The sequence below is a fragment of the Labrus mixtus genome, chromosome 11 (assembly GCF_963584025.1).
Source record: "Labrus mixtus chromosome 11, fLabMix1.1, whole genome shotgun sequence".
Taxonomy (NCBI): Eukaryota; Metazoa; Chordata; class Actinopteri; order Labriformes; family Labridae; genus Labrus; species Labrus mixtus.
Window position 1 is genome coordinate 16,929,698 of NC_083622.1, and position 26,602 is coordinate 16,956,299.

General features: G+C 41.1%; 1 protein-coding gene across 1 annotated transcript; it reads right to left on the reverse strand.

The window, feature by feature from the left end:
• Positions 1-2,364: 2,364 nt before the first annotated feature.
• cacng8b (calcium channel, voltage-dependent, gamma subunit 8b) lies at positions 2,365-25,725 on the reverse strand. Its single transcript, XM_061050333.1, has 6 exons — positions 25,585-25,725; positions 13,348-13,638; positions 10,759-10,983; positions 7,038-7,121; positions 5,266-5,406; positions 2,365-4,983 (listed from the first exon to the last, which is right to left on the reverse strand). The coding sequence occupies exons 2-6, from the start codon at positions 13,376-13,378 to the stop codon at positions 4,190-4,192; spliced, it is 1,275 nt and encodes a 424-aa protein (XP_060906316.1). The 5' UTR covers positions 13,379-13,638; positions 25,585-25,725; the 3' UTR covers positions 2,365-4,189.
• Between the last annotated feature and the right edge of the window lie 877 nt (positions 25,726-26,602).

Genomic DNA, 26,602 nt, shown 5'->3' on the forward strand with positions numbered 1-26,602 from the left:
TAATTAAACCCGAGCTCATCGTAATGCGTTTCACTGCAGAGGTTCAGAAACCTTATCCTTGAATTTCAACTATGTACCCCAGCAGCCCATCCTCATATCTCTGTGCCCTCTCCTCTGTTTCTCCACCCCTGACCTCTGTGCGTCACTCTCCCTGCTGTCTCCAAGGGGAAGGTGGCAGTCACCTCTCCTCCACACCACATCCACCTGCCCCGCCCTGCTCACACATGCACAGACACACAGACAACTGCCTGATCAGATCAGAGACAGCCCAATAACTACTCTAACACCCAATCTGTTGGCATCCAGACAGTCACATACACTTACATGGCCACCTGCACGTGCGCGCACACACACACACACACACACACACACACACACACACACACACACACACACACACACACACACACAGAGACACACAGAGACACAGAGACACACACACACATGCTTTAAACTCTCAGTGGGCAGAAACCGAATCCACATGACACACTATCCTGGTTGTATATATAGCTGTTAATAGTTCTACTGAGACTGTTTTAAAAATGATGTACAACACTTACTGAAAGTCTGTGAGTGGAAGCAGAGTTTTAAAAATTCTCCTATAATGACAAAAGAATCCCATTTGTAATTCAAAATATTACCAAAATATGATTCTTTATGTCGTATACAGCTACTAAAAAAGAATTGGGCCTCTGCAGTGAACATGAGCCTCTAATTTCTAAATCCATTTGTATATTGTAGGAGGGATAAGGTATGAAAATAACAGGGTAGAGCACTTCTGAGTGTTAATCCTCAGGGTCCAGGAGCTCTGTTAGGAATCTCAGGCCCCTTGACAGGGATGTGACACTGCTTCCCTCTGCCATAATGCATCAGAAGTATCATCTCTTGCCTCTGAAGGGACTCCTCAGCTCAATCCTTGCTGGAAGTATTCCAACTTCACTCCCTCATTACACTGAGGACGAGCAAAAAACCTGCCCAGTGGGACCTTGTCAGAATTTAATCATTTTAACGCAAAAACATGCAGGAGGTCCCAGATGGTCTCATCAGAAAAAAACACAAAAGATGGTTTCAGGTAGGGCATTGGTCGCAGAAAAGTTTCCTGAATTAATTTTGAAAGTTGCTTTTCTTAGTATCCTTTTTTGCAGATACCTCCCATCTGGCACTACACATATATTAGCAAGCATTAGCCTCAGGTCTGACAGTGAAGGTCGAAGTCTATTTAGGATCACAGCATGATGCGAAGATGAGCCGAGAGACCTTGAGATTCAAGGAACTACGAAGACCACTGCCTGTACTTGTTTTGAATGTTTGTTTGTACTTTACTAACTTTACGCAATTACTCAACTTCTGTACTTCAGTTGCAGTTTGTTGACTGTAATTCAAAATGTCTACTTTTACACTATACACATGTAATTCAACATTTATGAGCAGAAACATCTGTTATGTTTTTTCAGTAGTGAATTAGCTAAATAAATCCTTTTCACAAAATGTGGAGCATTTTATACATTAAATTAGTAACTGAATTAATCATTGTTTTTTAGATATCTTACAAAAGTTGACTGATTTTTATAAACAGTGAACAGATTTAGGCTTTCACATCACGCTTGTTGAAGTGGCTCGTAAAATAATGCTCTGACATAAAACTGAAACCCCAGCTTTAGTTTGAGCTAAGAGAAACTTCATTCTGCATTGTGAAGTCAAAGATAACCCAAGATATATTACAACAAACAAAAAACACTCTCAGGAATACAGGGGAACTTTGGGTAAAATTATAAACGCAAGACCACTTGGAAAAGAGCGCTTGTTAAGAATGATATTGTTTGTTTGATTTAGACTTCTATGAAACAAGTTCCAATCAGCCTTTCATGCGCTGCAGTCACAGTAAGACATCATTATTCTTTTGGAGATGTGTTTCTGTCCACCTGATCAATTAAAGTCCAATATTCGCTGTCCTTTAGCTTTTCTTTTTTGGTCTTTACCAACACCTGAGGGAATAATGTTTCTGCTAAAATCTCAACTGTTCACCAACTAGTCTTAAACAATGTCTGTCTGTCTGTTTGGTTCAGAGAAGGTTGTGTGGGATGTTGGTTTTTAAAGCTTTTATGGTTGTGAACAGCTGCCTGCTGCCCCCAGAAATCTTGCTGTCTCTGTTAAGTGTCATCATTTTCACATCACTACGAGCAAGCCTTTTTCTTTTTTTAACGACACATTGATCCAACGTTGTAAACACTTCCCTTATTAAAACGTTGATTCATTCATTCTTTAAATAAAGGACCCACACACTTCCTGCTACACTCTCATTTGAGGGTTCATTCTTTTTCTTCTTTTTCTGCAAAAAAGCAACAAAAGACAGAAGTCTGTAAATAGGTCTGTTATTGTTTTTTTTTATAAACTTCGTGCAATACAGTGTAAGTTTATCACACATTTAGATAAACCATAATCATTTGTCTAGATATATCTATTCTCAACTACATACTATTCATATTGCCCACATAAATGCTATCTGTGTGCAGTTTTATCACATTTTTCTTTTTCTCAAATGAAATCAAAGAATTAAAAAAAAAGTAGAGAATCTGGAAGCGTCTGGTTGTTTTTCTTTTGTTTCTTCATTGTTTCATGTAGCTGTGTGTCCATTGTTTCCATCCGAATCTGCAGTCATTCGGGGCAGCTCAGAAAGGGGGGGGGGAGGGGGGGGGGGGGGGGGTGTTTACATGTGTTTACATTCTCATCAACATAAACAGATCAGAGTCCAGACTCAGCGGTCACAGGGGGGGAAGCACAGTGAAGAGAGTCTTTGGGGAGGTTACGATGTTGTCTCTTTTATTGGTCGAGTTTTTAAAGAGAGGAACACTGATCATGTGTCTTCATATTGGGCAGGTTGTGGGGGAGGGGGGGGGGAAGTAATGGTGGCACATTGGATAAAACCACCCAATAATAGTCCATTAAGGGGCACTGGGATCACACATTTCATCCAAACCTGCCCCAAGATGTATCTGAACAGTGGTCCCGCAAAAACATATCTATAGACTTTACAAATATATGTATGCGTAAATTACAATGTACATGTTTGTTTTCAAAAGTTTGTATCTGCAGTGTTTTTTAAACCCTCAGAACCCACATATACATTTTGTGTTTTTTTGCCATTGAAAATGATGAGTTGCATGTCTCACTTTGGGACTCTTCATAGAAAAAGATGATTAAGTTCTTGTTTTTTTTTTTCTTTTTTTTTTTTTTTTACTCAGGCAGTAACTTGAACCTGAATCTGTACAAATGTATTATTCTATGTCATCTTTTTTCTGCATCCTCCTGCCAGAGGTTTCTGTTAATGCCCAAGAACAAACATCTTCAACACGACTATAGCTACAAATACTACTGTTTACACTGATTAGAATGGAAAGAAGACGAACAGAGGCCAATAGAAAAACTCAGACTCATAATGACAATGAAGTTTGACAGTTTGTCTCAGTCACGCACATTATTGTTGCATTTCTTTCAGTATCAATATTGGAAGACAATTTACAGTATTCAAATCTGACTTCATGTTACAAATGGAAATCATATCATATGAGGCTAAAAAACAGTAATACAGGCCCTCATTCTCCCACTTATTGTGCACACTCATGCTTGACACCTTGACACAGTTACACGCAGCGCACTGACAGTCCCAGTGGCTTTGCATGGAAGAATTTCACAGTAAAAAGTCGTTGAGTTCTAAAATCAGAGTGAAAAAACAAAACATGAAATCTGTATTTTGTTATAAACTATATTGTTTGCGAATACGGCTAGCCTGTAATAACGCTAAGAATAATTACAACAACAATTTGACACTAATGATGATCTGGTTAAATTAGCAGTTATATTGCACAAAAGAAAGTATGTGAAACATTTTCAGAATAGCCCAAGGTTAATTGCGTTTGATCATTAACAAAATAAATCATTTCTAGCACATTAAAATATCAAAATAGTTTTATTGTGAAAGTTCATTGTTGTTGTTATTATCACTCTGTTATTACTCTTCTTCTTTTTGCTCTCAGTGAGGTTGAGTCAACTAAATAACAGTGAACATGGAGGGAGAGATTTAGCATTTCATTGCTACTTCTTGTTGAGACTCACAACACAGAGCTCCTCTCTATCTTCCCTCTTTGATTCCTACTCACTTTCCTCCTCTGCTTTCCTTCTCCCCCTCTCTCTACACAGGCGTTGTCTTCCTATTGAGGGTGTTAGAGTTACTCTCCCTGTCTCCCTTCAGCCTGTCCAGGGTCCCCATCCCTCGCTCTCTGTCCACCGTGGACGAGGTGAAAGGTGGAGGGCCAGAGCCCACCGAGTTGGGCATCTGCGCGTTGGAGTTGGAAGAATTAGAAGGGTTGTGGGATTTAAGCGAAGGAAGTGTACCACTCATCATCACCCCACCGCCGCCTCCATCCTTTGGAAAGCAGTTGTGGAGCTGGTAGAGTGTGGCCCTGTCCACCGTTCCGTACATGGGGGGCAAACCCCCCAGTTTGGGGTCTCGGGACAGCGTGTAGAGGGAGATGTCACCTCCTGCCAAGGCTGTGTGCGAGCGAGAGTGGGGGTTAGGTAAAGTGGACACTGAGATGGGGCCCTGGGAGAGCAGCGCAGAGGGGGGCAGGCCGAAGTTCTTGCCCCCGCCGCCCACAGGTGAGGGGTCTCGGGAGCGAGAGGGGTCTGTGGACCGAGATGAAGAGCGGGACCGGCGTCGGAAGCGGTAGCTAGGCAGACGGAGCATGGCGTGTGTGGTGCTCTTGAAGATGTCGGTGCGCGAGCGGCAGCGCAGCTCCTTGTTCTTCTCTATGTAGATGTTGACAGCCAGCACCCCCACCATCTCAGCCATGATGAAGGACAGGCCTCCAAAATAAAAGGACCAACCGTAGGAGTACTGCCACTTCTTATCCTCATCCTTCTTTGGAGAGATGTCCCCCAGCGCAGCAGAGATGTACACGATCACACCAATTATGTTACTCAGACCTGAGAAAGCACAAAAAAAGACGATATTTACTAAAGAGATAAATAAACTCAGACAGACCAACGTGCAGTGGTTATAAACAAATCTGGTGACATGATGACTTGTGACATTCACAGAAAAGGCAACTGCCAAAATGAGGTTTGAATGTAAAACCTCCATTAAACTGAGAGAAGAGTCGAAACACAAGACACTCTCGAACAAAACTGACGGGTAAGCAGTATTCTCCAGACCACCTCTCAACTATAAACATATATCACTTATCAACACACAGCAGTCCACATTACCTGCAGCCACGAAGAGAATCCCTGCCCCGAGGATGATGTTCCTTTTGCTCTTATAGAAACGACTAGCAGCGATGCAGACCCCTCCCATCAGCAGAAGGATGGCACTGAGGATTGGGAAGATGTTGGAAGCCCTGACTACCCCTATACACAGAACGATAAAGAGCATGATTATGTGTACAATAAAATGGGATTTCAAATAATGAATTCTTTATAAATTATCATTCTTCAGATTATCATGAAATTAAAAGCCCATTTTAAAATAGTTTCTGTGGTCTTCATTTTTTACAGCACAAGCCATGTACTAAACACTAAACTATAGTATTACATGGAAAAATAACGTAACATAACCACTTTAGCTTTTTTAACGTAATGACGTACCAGTGACCCAATTAATGACCGGTAGACTTTTGCTGCTTGTTGATTGGGCCGTTTTGAATGTGTGTGACAACAAAAACAAAGGCTTATCTATTTTATCTTTACAGTTTTTGTAAAGATAAAATAGACGAAAAAAGTGGAAAGGGAAATTGTTTCGGTGAATTTAAATTAGTTCATGCCTAGCTACCTGTGGGCCGCGTTGCCTATGTTATCGATAAGGAACGGGGAAGAGTGGATACTATCACAGACTGCTTATTCTAACCATGAGGACGCTAACTGTCAACACTGTGTGTGCCTCGGGCTAACGGGAGCTACAGCTGGATTAGTGGTTAGCTAGCACGAGTTGTGTATTAGCCTAGCCTACTGTTTGCTGTTTCCATGGTGGCAGAAGCCGAATCTGCTTTGAGCTTTGAAGTTTTTAGCCGAAGCAGCGCTGCAGAGACAAAATCTTTTGCAAATCCACAAATGCTTTTTGTGGTGACTTGGGAGTTGGATTGTGTTGTGTTTTTATTTGCAATGTGTGCGTTAACATAACTGTGCTTGCGATATATCAGTAAAAGGTTTATTAGTTACAGGGTAAGTGAGTCAGTTATGAAAATAGAGAATGGCCTTTTTTTTAAGGAATAGCTTTCCCTATCACGATTTCCTGGCACTGTTACTAGCTGCAAGGATCTCGCATATAATTACTTTTTTTTTTTACCTGTGTTTCAAGTAGCCTACAGTCAAACAGCCAAAAAAAAATCAATCAATTGCCAATCAATTTTTTTAACTTATACAGCTAAAACCAAGTTTGGAAAGTGCAATGAAAATACAGATCAATATAAAAAAGAAATAAAAACTGGTAGATCTATTAACTACAACAACTTTGAATAATTTCTAGTGAATAAATTAGTTATAGGAACAGGATTTAACCACATTCTTTTCATGTGGCCTTCAGTGATTTCACTAGGATGCTCAACATGCACAACGCACATGCGCACAGACACACATGCAAACGAGCTCACATGCACGCATTAACACTTCTCACTCATCTAGAACTAGGCCACTGGAGAGAAAATGCCACCTAAATGCCAACAAAATGCCTCTGCACCATAATAAACAGAAAGCAGGCTTTTCTTTATGTATGCACGGGCACACATGAAGCCTATCATAGAGCAGAAAGATATCACCGCAGGGCACTGAGCACAATCTAGGGCACCCCAGCTCCCCTGATTTTCTGCAGCACATAGTCACATGTTTGTTTCTAACAGAGAGAGTCTTCAGAAGAATTAGCAGTAAAACACAATGTTTAAAAAGTAGTGGAAGGTTATTTTAACTTTTCTGACAATTTCAAGCCTCCTCTCTTATTTACAGACTTCATTCATCATCCATGCCAAGTAGTGCTGGTATTGACTTACGTAGGACGTACTCTGCCCCGTCATGGTCAAAGTCTGCATCCTCTGGGAAGTGGTTGATCTGAGAACACACTCCTCTCTTTACTCCTGAGATATGAGAAGAGAAACAGGGGTGACCAGACACCACAAAAGTCAAGAACTCAAAGATATAAGAAAAGAGAGCATCTAATATCCTCCCGAGGGACAAACTGACTGACAGTTGAGCACAGGCAAGTCTTTCTTTGAAAATCTCTTCTTGAATCCGAGCATACTCACAAGAACATGACACACATTAATGGTCCCTCCACATTCATGTTAGTAACAGCAGATACAAATAGTAAACAAAGAGAAATAGAAACATAATGCAGACACACAGGCAGACAGATAACTACCCGCCAGGGTCTTGCATGTAGACAGACGAATGGAGGGAGGCACGCAGAATGATGACAGCACCACTGTTACTGATGGATGGACTGTGAGAGAGATGGATGGAAGTGATGGAATGAAGAGACACAGACGGAGGGAGAGACGGACAGATGTGGGGTGAGCTGGTCTCTTTAACTGCTCTTATTACTCCACAGGTTGGTCTGTGAAGAAACAGATGGAGGTACAGAGGGGGGAGGGGGAGGGGGAGGGGAGGGGGGGGGGGGGGCGTCAGAGCCACAGGGATCAGTGTTATCATCATCAGGCAGAGGTTCAACTAACTGTTTCAGGTGGCATACATTCAAAAAGACGCTTTGACAAAATCTGCGTTTTGAATTTTTTCTTTCGTTTTCTAAAGCATTTATTTATTATATGTACAATGACTTACTGCATCTCAAATACTGCACTTTCTCTACCATATTGAAATGATTCATAGTGCATGGTTGATTTATTTATTTATAACGTGTATGAAACAAAAGTAGATAAATGACTAAACAAGAAAGGCAATAGAAAATAATAGAAGTTAACCAATATCTACTGCCATATTTGACACAATGCAAACTGTACATGTTTGAAAAGTACGAGGATGAAGTTTATACTTTTTTTTTACCAACAACATCTGTTTATCAGCAACCATAATACACATGTCTAACCAGTGTCAATAGTGGAGAAAAATTAATACATCACTAAATTGAAAACCCCACTAAAAAAAATGCAATTAAAGATAGGTGTTCCAGCAACATCGTATCAATACACCTGGTTGGGTGTACCTTTCTCTCTCTCTCTCTCTCTCTCTATCTGTGTGTGTGTGTGTGTGTGTGTGTGAGAAGCAGCTGCAAAGTATCATGAGAATCTGATGCAGTTGCAGCTATTTTTTCCAGTAGTGCATGATGCATCCTTTAAATACCAGGACTATGTTTTTGTTGGTCAATGATGCAAACCCTTTCTGCTGCCTCAAGATAGCAATATACCACCCATAAGCCACACCTGGTTTTAAAGGCAAACACACTCATGGGTGCTATTAATGTGGGGGTACGTGTATTTGCTACTTACACAATGTCAGCCTTGTGCATTCAAATGAAAACTGGATAAAATAGCAATGACACCAGTGTATCTCATGACTTGTGACGAGCATAGATCTGCACCAGGTGTAAGATAGGGCCCTACATCACCATCCACTACTATCCTGCATGCTACATAAACTTTAGCCTTTGTGCCTTGGCTTCTGTGCCATCTTCTCATCGTATGTGCTATATCAGTGCAGAGGTATAAGGATAAAGAAAGTAAGTATATAAACACTCCACAAATTGGTTTGTCTCTATTATGTATCCACTCTGGTTTGATTTGAGAGTGTGAAAACTAGTTACCAAGCCTACAGAGTTAGCAACAAGTTATGGAAAAATGTTCGACATAAATAGTTCAAAGTAATAGATAAGCTACTATATAGGTGAATAGTCCATACAAATAAGACTGGTGTGAAATAGAAAGACAAAACTTAATATATTTCATTTATAGATAATTGAAAGTCAAAGGTAAAAAGGCTGAGTTTGTGCCTCTGGTAGTGTACATGTGAAATTCACAATGACAAAAAAAGTTTCACTTAAATGTTGTATAAACTTGCATAGAGTTTTATAATCTTTTGTACATCTACGAGAATCTACACGTGAACACGCTGTCAGAGCTGAAAGGGCTTTACAAAAAGTTTTGGAACTTTGGTAAAAATGATCAGAAACCCCAAAAGAAAACAAATCATAGACAGGTTCTGCAAAGCAACCCCTGCTCCAATAAACCTGCAGAGGAGCTAGAGAGGAGGACAGGATACATCTCGCATAATATGCCACCCACCCACCCACGGGCATAAATCTTTTAGAGCTAGCATGTCCTGCATATCCACCCCAGCTACACCTCACTGCATCACTGCACAGCTACTGAGCATCTTTCTTAGCCCAATACTCCAAAGACATCAAGGATACTTGACCTCTAAGCCATGCCAAGGCACTGACATCAGCTTTACTGCAGCACAGAGGGAGAGAGATGACTGAAAGAGAGGAAGCTACAAGGAGGGGAAGAAGGAGAGAAGCCAGAGAAAGATTAAATGTTTTTGGGAGTGAGACAGAGGGGCAGCAAGTGGGAGACTGAAAGAGTGAGGCAATGGAGGGAATAGGTGGGGGTGCACTGCAGCAGTGCTGCAAGGGCTGGAGCTTATCTCTAATTGGCTGCTTTGCTATCAGGGAGCTTGGAGATGAGGACAAATTAGCTTTGTACAATGACCAAGCAAAGGATGGGCCTGAATGCTTTATGAGGAAAGCCAAGAGGTTTTCCTGGAGACTGAAGTCTGTATGTGAGCAAAGGCACAGATTGCTAACTTGCAGCACCCCTTTGGCTGGAGCTGCCTTACTGTTAACTCCATCCCAGCCTTTACTGTTGAGTGTCAGCCAGGCAGAGTAATGTATAATGAATTAGCAGCTTGTGTTGCAGTGACAAACTGAGGATCGAAAGATGGCCACTGCCAGTTTCTGAGGTTTCCTGCCAATTGGAGTGAGAGGACGGTATGAGTCAGGGTGAACGTGAGCCTTTTACTTCAGCCATTAAATGAAAGACCACAGCCTGAATCAAACCCAGTGATTAATGGGATTGTTTTGAGTAAGGCTTACGCTACAGTATCACGGGACTGCTTCAAATGCTAACTGATATTCCAGCCATGCTGCAGCTTTCTAAACAAAGTTTCAACAGACGAATTAAAGGCTGACTGGCACTGCTGAACTTCAAGCAGAGAACAAACAGAAATGTTTCATCTTTAGAGCTTTGAAATAGAGCAGAGATTCAGAGTTTAACCACAGAGTAATAAGTTCATCTGTTGGCTGAATAGTTTAAAACATACACTGGAAACAATTTAGAGCAACTAGCTATCTAACAGTTTGAAATCTCCCTCCTTTGCATCCACTTATTGATGTTTTTACACTTAAGGTTTTCAAACATAAAATGTTGTTTCGTGAGCTTAAGAGCTATTAATAGAAATATTTTACCTTGACAAGGAGCCAGGCTACATGCTTGTTCCTGTTTTGAAATGTTATGGTAAGCTAAGCTAACTGGCCTCTTGCCTTGGCTGCTTATTTATGTATCAATCTTTATCTTCCTCAAAGCAAGAAAGGAAATTGTTGCGCTTGAGCTGCACTTGTTTTTGCTCTCGTCGACCTGGGTTCCCTTCCAGTCCTGAACAAGCAAACACTGTTTTCACTCATATAACAGTCTCATCCAAAGCACCTGGTCAGTCCAAATCCCACCAATAGACCCAAATCTCCTCCAACAACCTCTACCTTACCTTCAAGGCAGCATATCCTCCACAGTCCAGAGTGTGTGAGCGCCCCAGGATCTTTCTTGTCCTTGGCATGGGGATCATCCTGGCTGACGTTGGCTGTGCTGTTGCAGATGAGGGCACGGGAGTACAGCCAGTAGTCCGTCCCTATTGCCACCGTCATCAGGCCGAAGGCAGCGAATGCCCCCACGGTGGTGAGAAGGATCTGGATCCCCTTCTCACACACCATGCCTTCAGAGTGAAAAGATAGGAGGAGGAAGGTTTGAGGAAGAGAAGAATAATAGAGACAGACAGACAGACAGACAAGCATTTATTTTGGAGTTCAAGAGCAAGAAAAAATGTAATATACTGGCAGAAATGTGTTCACAATAATCCAAACAGTGAAGATTTCTGTAGAAGACAGTGAACAGTCAGGTGAGCTTCTTAGTAGCAAGAGGAGGTGAAGCAGAGAGAGAGGAGGCAGATGTGGGAGGTGCATAAGTGACTGTGTGATGTGTCCTTGGAGGAGAGTTGGATGACTCTGCTGACTCTGCTTAACAAGATACAATTGATGTGAAACACAATGGATCACACCCTTGCAATCTCAATCTACTCCATATTCATGACCCTGACACCATTTTCCCCTAAGAATGAGAAGGCCTGGAGATGAATACATAACACACACTCTCAAACACACACACACACACACACACACACACACACACACACACACACACACACACACACACACACACACACACACACACACATATAGATGTAACATGAGATCACCCTGTACCTGTTACAGTCATTATTAGTTAAGAGTGAGTCTGGTACTGATTCCTGTAACGAAATGCCTTCAATAACACCTAAGATCTTACAGATTTTGTATGGGCAATAATAGGACACCCTATATACTAGAGGTGGGAAAAAAAACGATACAGCATGGTATCGCAATATTTTGCGGGGCAAAGTTACATCGTCTCATGGCTGGCAAGTATCGATATTTTTTATAATATTAATAGTAAATATGCTTTTTCAATTTTTAATTGCTGAAGGGGTTGCACAATTCATTTTGAACAAGTTTCATTGTTAAAAATTACAGCAATTGTACAGTTATCCGTACATGTTGGTGTTCAGATAGGTTCGATTAGACTGAAATACTAACAGTTCAGATTTTGAAACGTGCAGCCTTTTATAGGGTTTTACTTTTAGTGTTGGGCAGTCCGTGGGCTTGACTCCCATTGTGTAGAAATAAAAAGACTGAAGTGAGATGTATAGACTGGGAATGTTTTCATATTTGACAAAACAGTTCTTGATTTAATTTAACTTTGTGGACATACTATGCTGTTAGCAAGTAAAAATGCAAATTTCAATATATTGTATCGCAATTCTCATCATATTGCAAAATGTTTAAAATCACAATAATATCAAACCGTGGATCAAGTATTGTGGTAATATCGTATCGTGGGGCTACAATATACTGATGACGTTATATAAAGAACTTCAGACAAAAATCTGCGTTTTACACCAGATATCTTTTTTAGTCGCTCTAAAACAGTTGCCTTCACAAATTGCAATGCTCTGCCCTAACAGATTTATTATTGCTGCAGCTTATTGCCCCAATTAACAACTTATTTCAGGTAATTGATTATTTGTAAATATCAAAAACAGTAGCCCACTGCTAGTAAAGAATGAAACATTACTAAGAGCTGGCAACATGTGAGAAATGTGGCATTTCTCATTGAAAATCAGGTCTGCATAACATGAGAAGAATATTCAGTTTGCAATTACATTGTTCAATATTGCCATAATGTTGTGAAGTGCGATAAATGAAAACGTATATTAAAGAATGCATATAAATGAATACTCACAGTTAAATGTTTTCTTAGGAAGCTTACAGTATCCGTGTTTTTCAATATGTCCCTCCTGAAATCTAAAATAAATCCCAAAAGCATTTTTTTCCCATCACTCAATTGGCCCTGATAAAATCTGAGATAGCTTGTGTTTGATCTGACTGCATCCAAATGTTGTGAATACAATCCCAAAGCTCATTGGCAACTGTCTCACATGTAGCTATATTAATCTCAGTAAACAGACATCTGCGTTCAGATGCTGTTAATGATCCAAACGTAGCTGTTTTCTCTCAACTCCAGCCTAGTCCCTACATCTTAAATTGCAATTGCAACTTAAAAAAAATAGCTGCTTACATATTGTAATTCTGAAAAAGCGCTGTAAGTAGTTACGAATTTGCACTCATACACTACATTAGCTGCGCCATACTATTAGTGTCCTGGTGTGTGATTTGACTTTTCATTAAGGCATTGCAGAAGCACGGGAGGCACGACATGGGAACAAACATGAAGAGCTCCACATACACGAGCACTCAAGACACTCAGACATGCACACACACACATTGTACTGTTCCGCCATACTTTAATTATTATTATTAACATCCCGCCTTGAACTGGCAATACGTAAAGGACAAATGATGAGCTCATGCAAAAGGAGGTCCAGGCCCAGAAAACTTTATTGCTTATCCGAATTCCTGCGCTTCATTGGAAGCCCAAGAAATTGGCCGTATTTGTTGGAAGGTTTAAAAGAGCTAACTCTTACCTGAGGCAGAGTTTCTATCCTTCGACTCCATTTTGAAATCTTTCTTTTCCTCGTCAGTGAAGAACGTGCTGTCCCCTCAATCCGGACAGCATCCATCGACTGTTTTCACCTGCTCCCCTCTCCCCTTCTTACACTCGTTTTTCTCTCTTTTGCCTCTTTCCTTTTCTCTCTCAGTTTATTTCTTTCTCACAGGAAGGCTGTTGTTGGAGGAGGCTGTGGCTTGGGCAGTTGTCCTGCTCTTTGTCCGCCTGCTGCTAGCAGGAAACTGAAACCATGGTCACTGCCCTGCTGCTGCAAAGTAAAGCAAAAGACAGACATTTTATTAGTTGACATAGTGGACTAATGTATAATAAAAAAAAAAGATGCAGAAGTGCCAAAAATTGAAGTTCCATGAGTGGCTTATTGAGGTTGGAAGTTTAAGGTCCCATTGGCTTAAATTGTTGAGTTTGTACTTTTGGAGTTATTTCATGAAAATCTAAGACAAATATTATGCCTTTCTGTGCAGTTACTGTCTATCCAAGAAGTATCGCTTGGCTGGTGAAAATCTAGTGAGATATTAATTAAATGCAAGCACTTATAAGCAGACGTTGCTCTTCATTCTGTTTGATGTGCACAGATTTGTGAGAAGGGTTACCCCACAACTAAGACATTTTATAGTCACAATGACATATCGCAACAACTCTTTGAGATATTGTGATGTCATGCTCCACCTAAACTTTATTATTATCCAGATGGAAATGAGATCTCCAGCAGTCATCAAGACAGGACAGAAGAAAGCAGACATTCATGGTCTTCAGAGGCTTCATTACTGTAACCTTCGTGATTCCCTGGCCTTCTCGACTCCTCCTGCATTGCCGTGACATTTTAAGCCTCAAGTGATCCGTAATGAAAATAGTGCAGATAACTTTTCTGTAGATCAAGTGTATGAATAATCTCTACATTCCAGTCTGAAGATGCTGTAATTAAATGCTGTAGAACCATGTTTCATCAATGTAAATACCGATTAGAGTAATTACAGAAGTGACTGTATTTCAGGCTAAGGACAGAATGACTCTAGAGCGAGTTGTGCTGCATCTAGCCTGAATAAGAGGAGTAAGAGGGGGAGGCAGAGAGGACCAACCCGACATTGTTACCATAGCAACATTGAATTCCAAAGTCTGGATCAGCATAGAGCGAGGGGAAGGGGGGGGGGGGGGGGGCAAGAGATAGAGGGAGAAAGAGGCAGGGAGAGCAAAACAGAGAAAAGAGGAGAGAGAACAGAGATGGAAGAGAAACGAGGGGAATGTTTCAAACCACTATCAGGAGGGTTAACTCTGAAACCCAGACAGACAGACAGACAGACAGACCAGTGCGGTAATGGTCTATCAATAGAATTGTGTGAGACTGCGGCGACACAGATGCTCCCAGACACACACACACACACACACACACACACACACACACACACACACACACACACACACACACGGAATAAAACAGTAGTGACGGTAGAGGGAATGAGAAGTAGACCCTCTGTCGAAGCCGCTTCTTGATGAATTAAGAAGAAACATGAGGATAGAACAACAAGTCAGCACATATTATCCCACAAACATTATTAAGCAGGCATAATGTAGTGCAGTCAAGTCTGTTAATATTTGATGATGCAATATGGCACCGTGATCAAAATAGGTTACATCCTGTTTGCATTGTGAGACCCAAAACAGAGCCGCCTCCGAGACTGAACAAGGGATGGAAGAAGTGACGGTGTGTTTTACATGCGTGCGTGCAGATCTCCTCTCAAGTGCATCTGAGGCTTATTTACACATTGTGGGTTCATATGTGCAGGAGAACTAGTGAATGTGGCCGTGCGTGTGCATGTGTGTGTAGTGTGACCTTCCAACCCTATCAACATACTGCCTTTCCCTGAGGAAAATACGTGTCCAGAAGGGATAATGCTATCTCTAAGGCCTAGCAACCGAGCGAAGTGTGTGTGTGTGTGTGTGTGTGTGTGTGTGTGTGTGTGTGTGTGTGTGTGTGTGTGTGTGTGTGTGTGTGTGTGTGTGTGCATGTGTGCGTGTGGTCTTTGACTCCAGTATTTAATGAATGACCTTTACAATAACCTACTAAGTTATTCCCCCTAGCAAGTCCCCTGTGTAGGAGATCATAATTGTCATTTAATTATCTGTAATTTCTATTTTCAACCAATAATTAAGAAAGAGCGGGACGACAGGAGCCAGCTCAAGAGAGCATGAAGGAACAAGAGGGCAAGAAAAAAAAGAGTTTTACTAAATGAGTTAAGCTAAAGGACTGTACCAAATGTAATAAGGGGGAGAGAGGGGGTCAGAAAGGGGTAATATTGTCATTTTAAGGTAGGGTAGTCTGGCTAAAGAGGGTCTTTTTTGTCCTGAATTCACAATCAGTCCTTTGTAATATATGTAATGTTAGCATTAAAAAAAAGGCTGACAGTTTTGTCTATGTTTACTTCATGAGAATACTGGTGGTGACACACACTTCAAACACTTCCAGATGTTAGGGTTGAAACGGGTTCACTTGCAGTAATACAATGTAATATTGACTTGTCGTGAAGGTGTTGCTAGTATAAGTGTGCAGAGATTGAGACTGGAAGACGGTGAGAATGAATCCAGGAATGTAGATTTTTTCTAAATTACTAATCACTTGTAATGCAGTCGAAAAGTTATAACGTTTTTAATTATATTCAAATTGGTATAAAGTTCATTATGAAATAAATGTTCACATCAAATCATTATCCTATACTTGTTTACCCAGTTCAGTTTGGGTTATTTATATTTTTAGTGTATGAAATGATTTTGAATAAAGAACAAGTACAAAACTCCTCAATCTCAGAAAAATGAAGCTACTGGCTATCAGATTCAGATCAAGCTAATTTCCATCCTTGCTTCCTGGGCAGGTATTCCTCCTTCAACTAGTGGAAACTTTTAGTTTTTTTAGCAACAAACTGCAGGTTCTCAGTTCCCAGTATTACCTATTAACTATTTGATTCAACGAAAATTCAAATTCCGAATCGAGCACAATTTATAAATAAATTGTCTTCAGGTAAACAATGTAATTTTGGTTGCCCAGTGTGGCATTCACTGCAGACCTTCCATCTTCCCTGCAGTTTAACATCTACATGCCAAGTGGGCCATATGGAAAAAATACCATATCATGATTTTCTTATGCCCGGATAACAATCAGGATTTAATCACAATCTTTTTTCATTCTTATGTATTATTATAGCAGATAGATATATAGATATAGATTATAGCATATGCTAATTTCCATCTGTAGCCCCCCAGCAGGTTGTTGGTACACACGTATACAAATGTAGAACCACAAAACACAACCTAGTTGACAAAGACACGTATAACAATACAAAAAGTGGCTATGCAGTTTTGCTCAAAACACGCCAGTAATAAAGAGACAGGAGGTAAAGTGCCTTTGTGCTGGTGTTTTGCACATCATTACTGATTTTAACTTATTTAAGATTTAAGAATGTTTTTAAATGCACACATACTGTGCTTAAGTCTAGTCCACATATTTGTCACTATTAGCACCATCAGGTAACAGCTGGTCTGGAGGTCTCACCGAGAATATTTCTCAAATTTCTTTTCCTGCATTCTGTTCAACTTTTATAGAAATGTGTGCATTTTCTACACCAATTTGTTATAATGATTTATTGTGTCTTAAATCTATTTGAGTGTTCATCAGGCACGTTTTCACACAGTGATATTCATTTGAAATCATATGGACTTCAAGGGTTCTTGTGTTTCTGCACTATTTCAGGCCTGCAGAATTCCTACAGCTGTACTTTTGTACAAGTAGCCTATGTGCATATGTCAATTTAATACTAAATGAATTGTAGAAATTTGTGTGCCTATGTATTTTTTATAGAAAGGTTAGAATGGCAAAATAAGCTCATTTAAACAGAATCGAGAGTGATATTATTCTATGATACAGACATTCAGTGAGGAAGGGACCTTAACTGTAATCGTGATTTTCATTCATAGAGTTGTTGGCACAACATTTCATTGACACACACACACAAACACACACACACACACACACACACACACACACACACACACACACACACACACACACACACACACACACACACACACACACACACACACAAACCACTTTGCACAGAATGAGAGGAGAGAGAGCTGCTGACTGAGATCACTTCAAGCAGCCTGCATGGAAACCAATGATTATACTGTTAAAAAAGGTCAGGACCTTGCTGATATTTTTCATTTCATACAATTATTTATTCTCGAAAGGACACTGAGATTTCCCTAATTTCCAATGCCGTCGAGATATCATCACTTCCCTCCTTTTCATGAAGTTGTCTCTTTCTCCATTGGTTATTGGTTATTAACAGGTGAGCCACGTGTGGAGAGGCTTGTAAATGACTTGGCAAAACTAAGAGAGAGCAAAATAACATCGGCAGCAACAATTAAAACAACGGGATTAGATCTCCTTGCTGACTGACTGTCAGCAGACTGTTTAGGATGCTGTCTCTTGATTACTTCTCATTCTTCTTATTACATTACTCTTGAGGTTGTTAAAAATGTTTGTTGTGTTGCCATCCAAAGTGCGAGCCTTATCTGTGCAAACTTAGCAAAAAAAACGTTTTTTTACGGCCTGTTGGTTGGGAAAAATCCAAAGCAGTTCCATATAACAAGATAGAGTTTTTATTAGGGATTAATGAACCCCAAGGTATTCATTTTCAGCCATGAATCCTGCTCCATTGTGAAGCGAAAGTGGAGGGGAAGCGTCCGCGTATGAGCGTAGAACCGCAACAGACAGAATGTACTGGAGCCCTAAACTATGATCTCTCATGGCAGATTGTAAATGCATTCTAGTCCTTCATGATCTAAGATCTATATACATCTTTATCTCCATTTTCTAAAGCAAAAAAACTGGTGCTGCTATCTGTTCACTGTGCGTCTTTACATCCCGGTAGAGCAGGGAGAGCAGACCCATGAACTAGAGCTACAGTCAACATGGTCACAGCCCTGTCTACGTTGCAGTTTAAGAATAACGTTTGACCGGCATCGAGGGCTAAAATATGTCTAAATATTGTTTAACTTGCTAGTAAGTGTGTGTACTGGTCTGTTTACAGCACTTTGGGTGTACTATGTGAAATCGACAATATGAAACCGAAGAGAGCTTCATGTAAAGTGACGTCACTAAAGTTGTGGTCTCAGAGAGAAGTCATGTTAACAGTTCACTGCAGCTTGCTCCTTATGTCTGCTAGCTAGCAGGCAGGGGGCTTCAACAGCCACTTTACACGTCACAAAACCGAATCTCCTACTTGACTTTCAGCAGTCAGCTTGTGGGTAATGTAGGCACCAGGTTCAGACAAGGAAGAATAGAAAACACTATTTTTTTGTTGCGCTGCATTGATTTTGATTATTCTTTAAAGAGTTCTCCAAGAGTCCAATTAAATCGTTGCAGCGCTCTTCAGCAGCTCTGTGGAGGTCATGCCTTTTGAAGTATGGTTTAGCCCGCCTCACCACCTTTTCTCTAAATGCCATTCAGTCCTATGGCATTTGACAGGGCTGTTTAGAAGTGTTGGGTAATTACAGGTTTCACAATGGATGAATTAAAGAAAAAAAGGACCACGTCTGCCCTGTCCATATAGCTGAGCTTTCCAGAGCTAACTAACCCTCCCTGTGATAGCGTTATATTATGTTTGCAACAGTCATATGACTCTGGGCCTGCCAGAGGCCAATCAGCTGAAGCAGCATGTACCACAGCAATAAAAGCCAGAGCTAAGCTTTTGGAGCTAACTGCTAGAGGGACCATTACAGGACCAGGCCCTCACTTGTCAGAAACCTTCAGCTGTAATCAGATCTACCTGTGTGACTCATTCGCAGCATGACAGAACACCTCATATAAAATACAAGCTCACCCATTGAGTTGTGGTTCGAATAAGCAGCCATAAATCACACAGGAGATTTGAATTCTGTAGCAGCTGCTCCATTAGCTATTCATTGCATAAATCAACTACCAAACTGCTAAATGAATAAATTATAACATCTTTTAATAAGTATTTCCACACGTTTGAAAAGCACAGGTCCTGTGTAGGCATGTGGGAATATTTTCAGTTTAAGTTACACTAAAAAAATCTTCATAAACTGTTGGATGTCCTGGAGAGAAAAGGAAGTGAAAATGATATGAGCTAATGCTTGACCAGAAGAAAAAATGTGCACTGGGCCTACTTATAATGACAGCTCTAAAAATAAAAGCAGCGTATTCTATTCTGAGTGCTAGATGACAGCAGTGAACATTAAGAAAACATGGCTTAATATTCAGAGCAGTGACTCCTGGTAGCTGAGAGGATTTCTCTCCTTAATCATGAGCAACGGCTGCACACCTGAGCTCATTGCTGAGATCCCACAGCTGGCACACACGCACACTCACATGTGCATCTCCATACACTTACATGTATGCCAGACACACACGCAGGTGCAGAGAAAAACATGAACATGCAATAAAAGAAAACCTTGGCATGAGAGCACATGTGCAGCCTCAAACCTCAACAACTGTCAAAATGATGACAATAAAACCATAAAGTAGGTCATCTTTAAAAGGCATGTCTAAGCTAAGCAGGTCTGCCATTACGACTATATCAGGAGTCCAACAAGATCCTCACACTGCAAGTGACCATTTCTCTGCCTGTCTGAGCTGAACAGCCAGAGTAGGAAGTGACAGAAACACCTTGGTCTAAAAGGTTTCCTAAAATAAAGTGTCTGTGGAAGACCTAACCATATGCTTAAATACACACACGTACAACCATGCACAAAGACAACCCCATTAACAGAGGAGTAAAGTCCTCTATGATGTAGGGCTGGGAAATATATTCAGTTTTTAAGATACATATTTAAAGAAACATAGGGTAAGAAATATTGTTTTTATCAGATAGTTTATGTTGCGTTTCTCTCTTCAGCCTGCTCCTCATCTCTCCCTCTCTGAGCATAACTCAAAACAACACTGTATGTATTTTGCTAAGCAGCAAGGAACTTTTTTAATTCATTTTATTTACTTGAAGGAGTATTTTCATTGTACATCATTATGCTTAAATACAAATGTATGTTTTACATAGAAAGCAGTGAACCAAATTATCTGTATCATTAAATGATTGTAAACTTTGATTGCTGTCAAGAAATGAAGATTAATACTCATTTGTGCTAAACTAAGCTAGCTGCCATTGACATCTAGCTGTAGTGTTCTATTACTTCTATTACTTACTATTAATTACTACTTGAATGAGATATAACATGTTTATCAGGCAGTCTTTGAGAGGATTGTAGGCGAGTTTTGTTACCTTCACTCCCTATGTTAAAAAGGAAATAATCTTCACAAATGGATTTGAAATGTCTAAAAATTTAAAATTTAAAAAAATCAGAGAATCGAAAAAAGACCATGTACTTTGAGTTTTCTGTTGTATCTTTCATCACTAGAAGTACACTGATTTACACAAGTCCATTGACGGCTCTTTTTGCGCTGGCAGTACCCGCGACCTCAGTTTCAGTGCGCTTCTCACTGGTGCTCATTGTTGCCAGGTTATGAAATTAAAGTTCTGCTTCCCTCTGTAGTGACCGTTAGGTTGGTTTTAATAGCTCCATTTGCTTAATATTTTCCTTTATTCAATGAAAAAATCACCAAGAAATCATGTAAATGAATCCTGTCCTGGCATTAGCAGTAGCTCTAGAGCTGGAAATTGTATCGTTGAAAAGACGAGTAAGATTGTTCTTGATTCTGATTGGTCAGTAAGGCAGGAGTGACATTGACAAGTGTGGGCGTTGTTACAAAAAGTGAACTGTTTTCATCTGAGTAAGCTGTAAAGCTGACACTGAGGGCGTTTTTGCTCTAAGGACGCTGAGCGCTGAAAACGCTGAATTGTATTGATTTTGTATGGGAAATAGGAACTGTCCCCTAGCAGGGCAGAAAAGTGCAGGTTGTGCGCTCTGGAGCACTTGGATGAAGCACTTGTGCGCTCAGAATAAAAGTGCTGCACCTGCGTCTTGACTCTATGAAAGTCTCTTAAAAAGGACCTGCCGCTGTATGACCGACTCTGCTCCGCTGCTTTTTACTGTCGCCTATGTTTTATATTTAAGATCGTTTTCTTTGTTTACACTTGCCCTCCGACTTTGTCTGGGTGACAAGGTTAATAATAATGAAGACCCCGCTAACAGCGCTCCGATCAGACACGGAGCAAGGAGGATGTTGTACATCACACTATCTGTAGGAGACAAAAATGAAGGGGTATATTATACATTTTGAAAACGGCACCAGTGACGTCAACACGACCTTCCTTAAAAGTTGGAAGATTTTGAACTCAAAACGCTTGGATTGGCTGCACAAAAAGGTGGTGCCCTCGGAAAAAATGATGCCGGGCGCTGCGATTTTTCTCAGAGCGGGTGCCTGCCGCTGCAAACCCTCTGCCCTTAGTGGAAACAATTGACAAATAAAAGACTCGTTCACAGAAACAAAAATGCTAGATGGACACAGAGCCTTAGTGTTTAGTGTCACTAAGCTTAGGTAGGCTTAATGACACCAAGGGGTCTTCCTTTTAGTGCACTGATATATGGGCACTAATAATCTTTTAAACTAATGCTGAGTGACAGTTGTGTTTTGTAAATCTTCCAACTTTTCCCTCAACTCAAGCATCGCTTATTAGCTATTTTAAGGCTTTCACCCTGGTCTCAGGTTCTGATGTAGAATTTTTATCCAACAACAACTGACAACAGCTGAAAATGTGGAAAAGGTAGACCAAGAGTTGAGTCATTTGTATCTTTGTCAATCAAAGTTGCTGAGATTTACAGTCAGTAAACTAATTAGTCCTTATATTGATCTTTTAAGTGCAAACACACGGGTTAACAGGTTTGTCAAATTTGTTTATTTAAATGACTTCCTGATCTCCTTCATGTTCTAGAAGCACCTGCAGCTTGGATTTAAATAATCATATAACTTATTAATTATTATATAACTGAGGGAAAAGCTGCAGATGAGAGTGTCGGATGAAACTGTTTTTTAATACTGTACACTTTTCTGAGACTCTCTCCCACACACACCTCCAGCCTGTTGTGATGACTGAAGAGGCTTTGGTCACATATTATGTACCTCCAGTCCAGTTTGCACACTCAGACACTCCAGCACTGTTCTCCACTGTATGTTTACGCTGCACGCCTCTGCACAGACACATTACCTCGAATATATCACTGACACCCATGCAGTTCAATCACAGGCTCTCACACGCCTGCTCTCACTCAGAGGCTGTGCTAACTTGAGTGAAGCACTTACAAACACCAAAGCTGGAGGTTAATTGATGAATGGGTCCCAGCCACTGAGACAGGAGTCTATTAGGGCGCACTCACACAAAGGCAAAGTTGTCCCATAACGTGCTAAAGCACGATTGTTGCCCCTCCCCATCCCCCCACTGGCCTGCACTCACTGCTCCAAGACTAACCAGGCCTGAGCATGGTTACCTCTTGTGAACACATGAAGGCCTAACTGGAATTATAAATAATGCTGTAAAGGTTTGGGTGTATTTGCATTCTTATAGGTACAATCGCAGGTTCAAATTTACTCATACACATTATCATACATGTTTCTTTTATTGATATTGGTGCAGAGATCATATGATATGTTAATAGGTGTTAAATATTAGTAGACTTGCTTCTCTTCTAAGAGAATCACAAGTGGACGGCCTCATACGGAGGTGGTCTGGGACGCTTTAGTCCACATTAGTTTGGTAGTGTGAACGCTCATGTGTCATGGGGCACATTAAGGACCGCCCCCTTACGTGACGTCCTCTTAGTGTAGCGCTGTTGAGAACTGGGAGTGAGAACGATGATACAGTTTATCATTTTAAACATAAATGATGCGCGGGTACTTATTTTCATTTGCAGCAGGCAAGTGAGATCTGAATACAAGTGGTCACTGAAGACACTTTGTAAACAGATACGGTAAACTGACTTGGACTTGTAACGTGCTTTTCTAGTCTTTTGACTTATCCAAGTGCTTTTAAACTACATGCCACAGTCACACTGATGGCAGAGTCTGCGACATGGGGTGCACAACTGCCCATCAGTACAATTCCATTCACTGTTAATGCAAAGTGTGAACTCTCTTACTCGAGTGCTGCCTGGTTGCAAATCACTGGAACAACATGATGATAACAGGTGTAAACAGATTCAAGCAACAAAGAGTGAAAGAGAGAAGAATAGACCCGACCGCCAAAAGACAGGAAACATCAAAGCGCAAAATGAGGAACTACCAAATTTATTTTCAATAGTTCTGGACTGCTCGGGTCTATTAGATGATTATCATTTGGCCAGCGCTAAAAAAACAACTACAGCCTGTGTGGGCTACGCACCAGTATTGACTGCAATGAGTCACCGTACAGCGTAAACAGCAGATCTTAGCGCCGGCTGAGGGGTTTTGAAAGTAATCCAAAATCTACAGAGACGATCATCAAGGCCAGGCACACATCACACACATAGTACAGACGGTGTTTACTAAGTGGGAGGCAGAGGGATTGAGGGGGCGTGGTCAACAGATGGAGGGGGCCAGACACACCTCCATGAAAGATTGACTAATCACTAATGGACAAGTGAGCAACGCTGTGATGCTGACACTGTTACTCTTCGGTCACTTTTTGGTCACATGTTTGATCTATTTTTGCTAATAATTTAACCTCACATACCCTTTAAGGTGCAATGAAATCACTAAATTGTGAGGAATGTCATTGATTAATTAAGTTATCATCTACAGTTGTCTTTTTATCAATTGCAATAAAATATAATAAAATAGAAAACGACTACTTATTCAATATCCTCCAAAGTCACATATTGAAACAAGACACTTGACTTACAAGGGCTATGATTTAAATCTAAAAAGTTCAACATCAACCCTGTGACCCTGCCCACATGCAGAGAGAGCTAAAAAAAAAAAGTTCTGCATCACAGACATAAAGGAGCAGGTGCCGATGGACTCTTGTGCTTTTTTTCATAAAAGGAAAGACAGCCCCCCTCCTGACAGAGGGCTGCAACACCTGCATCAAAAGCTCCGCTCAGAGGGTTTAAGCCTCTCTTACCGCGAGTGACCACATTTTATTCCACATCTGATTGTTCAAATTAAAAAGGAAATGTTTCGAGTTGTAGGCTACTTGTCATGGGCTGCAGCCTAAGTGGAGACAGTAACTCCCTTCCAGTGGACAGGTAGGCTAACTCCTGAGTGCTGCAGTCCTCACTCCTTCAGGCTTTGCATTTCAACACATCTCATTCCACCTTTAGCCCAACTGTAATCTGAGCTGTGATGAAGAAATGAAAGATTGATTCAGCGCCAGATGTTTGGTGCCTTTTTTTTTCTTCCTCTGGATGGGTGAGATCACAGAGCTCAGGTTGGCCAGTGAGAGGAGACAGGGGGCAGTGAAAATGATTCTTATAAGATAACATGATGATGATGATGATGATGATGATGATGATGATGATGATGATGATGTGGCTCAAGTCCAACATGAAGCTAAGATTTTGGCCCTGCTCTATGAGGACTCCAGCAGCGGAGGAGCAGAAGCTGCTTCGTCTCAGAAGCTTCATGCGGGTTCAGAGATCAGGGGCTGAACGCATGCAAAGCTCGAGTATAGTGATGCAGACTGCGGTGCATTCATTAATAGAGGAAGCTACACACATAAGCCTGCCTGCAGAGGCTACACGGTGGAAAATGGACGCCTAGCATCAAGCGGCCGGTATATAGAGAGACACTCAGTGGACTGGGACACAGATCAAACATGAAGACACCCAATCATACAAACAAGTCTTAATAGTGGCATCGTTTCAGCACATACAATACATATTTTAGTCCCAACACCTGCAGTAAGGGAGCAAGGGAAGCTTCAAACGAGTCATTATAAGGCTTTCATTTTCATATTAGACGTTGCAGACGCTAATTATAGGCCCGCAGAAAATAGGAGGGAAAATAATCATTCAGCATTAAATCGGAGGAGAGGCACAGGACTGACAATCCTTATTTTTGTTCAGCTATTGCCAATGTCTGCACTGCCAGTAGTGGGCTAAGTTACAGGCAACGTGTAACAAATCAATGTGGCGTGTAAATTACACAGGACGAACAATGATTCGTTAAGTTGCAAAGTACAAACAACAGTGACACGGTGTAATTATGATCATTAGACACACAAAAAAAAGAAGAAGCTCGTTGAGGTCTTACCTGCAGGCTTTTTTTTTTATCTCACAGATTCTCAGCGCGTCGCACTCCCATAGAGGAGGAGATGGAGGGGGAAAAAAGAAGATAGGGGGTGGACGTTGGATGGGCTGAATAACGGGTCGATCCAGGCAGAAACAAATAAATAAATAAATAGAAAAAGGGATGATGGGATTTGATGGCAATAAGAATCACGCGAGGGACTGGATTCTCAGTGATATTAATCCAAATCAGCCACTTATAGACAAAGGCTTAAACGTGAATTAAAAAAAAAAAGAATAAACAGGCTAATAGAAAACACGTCACTAAAAACGGATTTGTCTACAGAGGATGTGGCCGCTGCTTGTGAGTACTCGGGGAGAATGCGTCCCCCCCCTCCCCTCCTCCATGCCCTCTACTCCTCCCCCTCCCTCCGGTTGGACGAGCGCTCGCGCCTGTCTGCTCCTCTATCTACATTTCTCCCACACGGAGCTCGCGACGCAAGCAACTTGACGCATCCCGGCAAAAAAAAAAGAAAAAAAAGAAAAAAGAAGTCCTCGCTGATGTGAACGATGACGGATAATGTCAGAATGGACATGAAATCTACTACAATATGTTGCGCTACGAGTTCACGAGGAAGGTTTAACCCCTCACCCAACTCCCCTCCCTCCCTCACCCCCCTCTCTCTTATATTGAGGGAATTGGTCTGGATGTGCTTATTGGAGCGTGTGCCGCGCGCGCTGGGGCTGTGCGTTTGTAAGTAACCTATTAGCCATGACCAGGTTATATATACATTATGTGTGCGCGTGCGCCTGCATGTGTTATTGATGCGGATGTATATATATATATCTTTTTTTTTTTTTTTAAACTGGGGAGCCATCAATAGAGCGCCAGTGGGACACGTTTCCTCTGTGTTGATGGTGGTGATGCTGATGATGATGATGATGATGGCCGCGCTGGTAGTTCTGGGAAATGCAGCACGATCGCAACCCTGCAGAGATAGAGAGAGAGAGAGAGAGAGGTGTTAATAATCATGGAGTCAGAT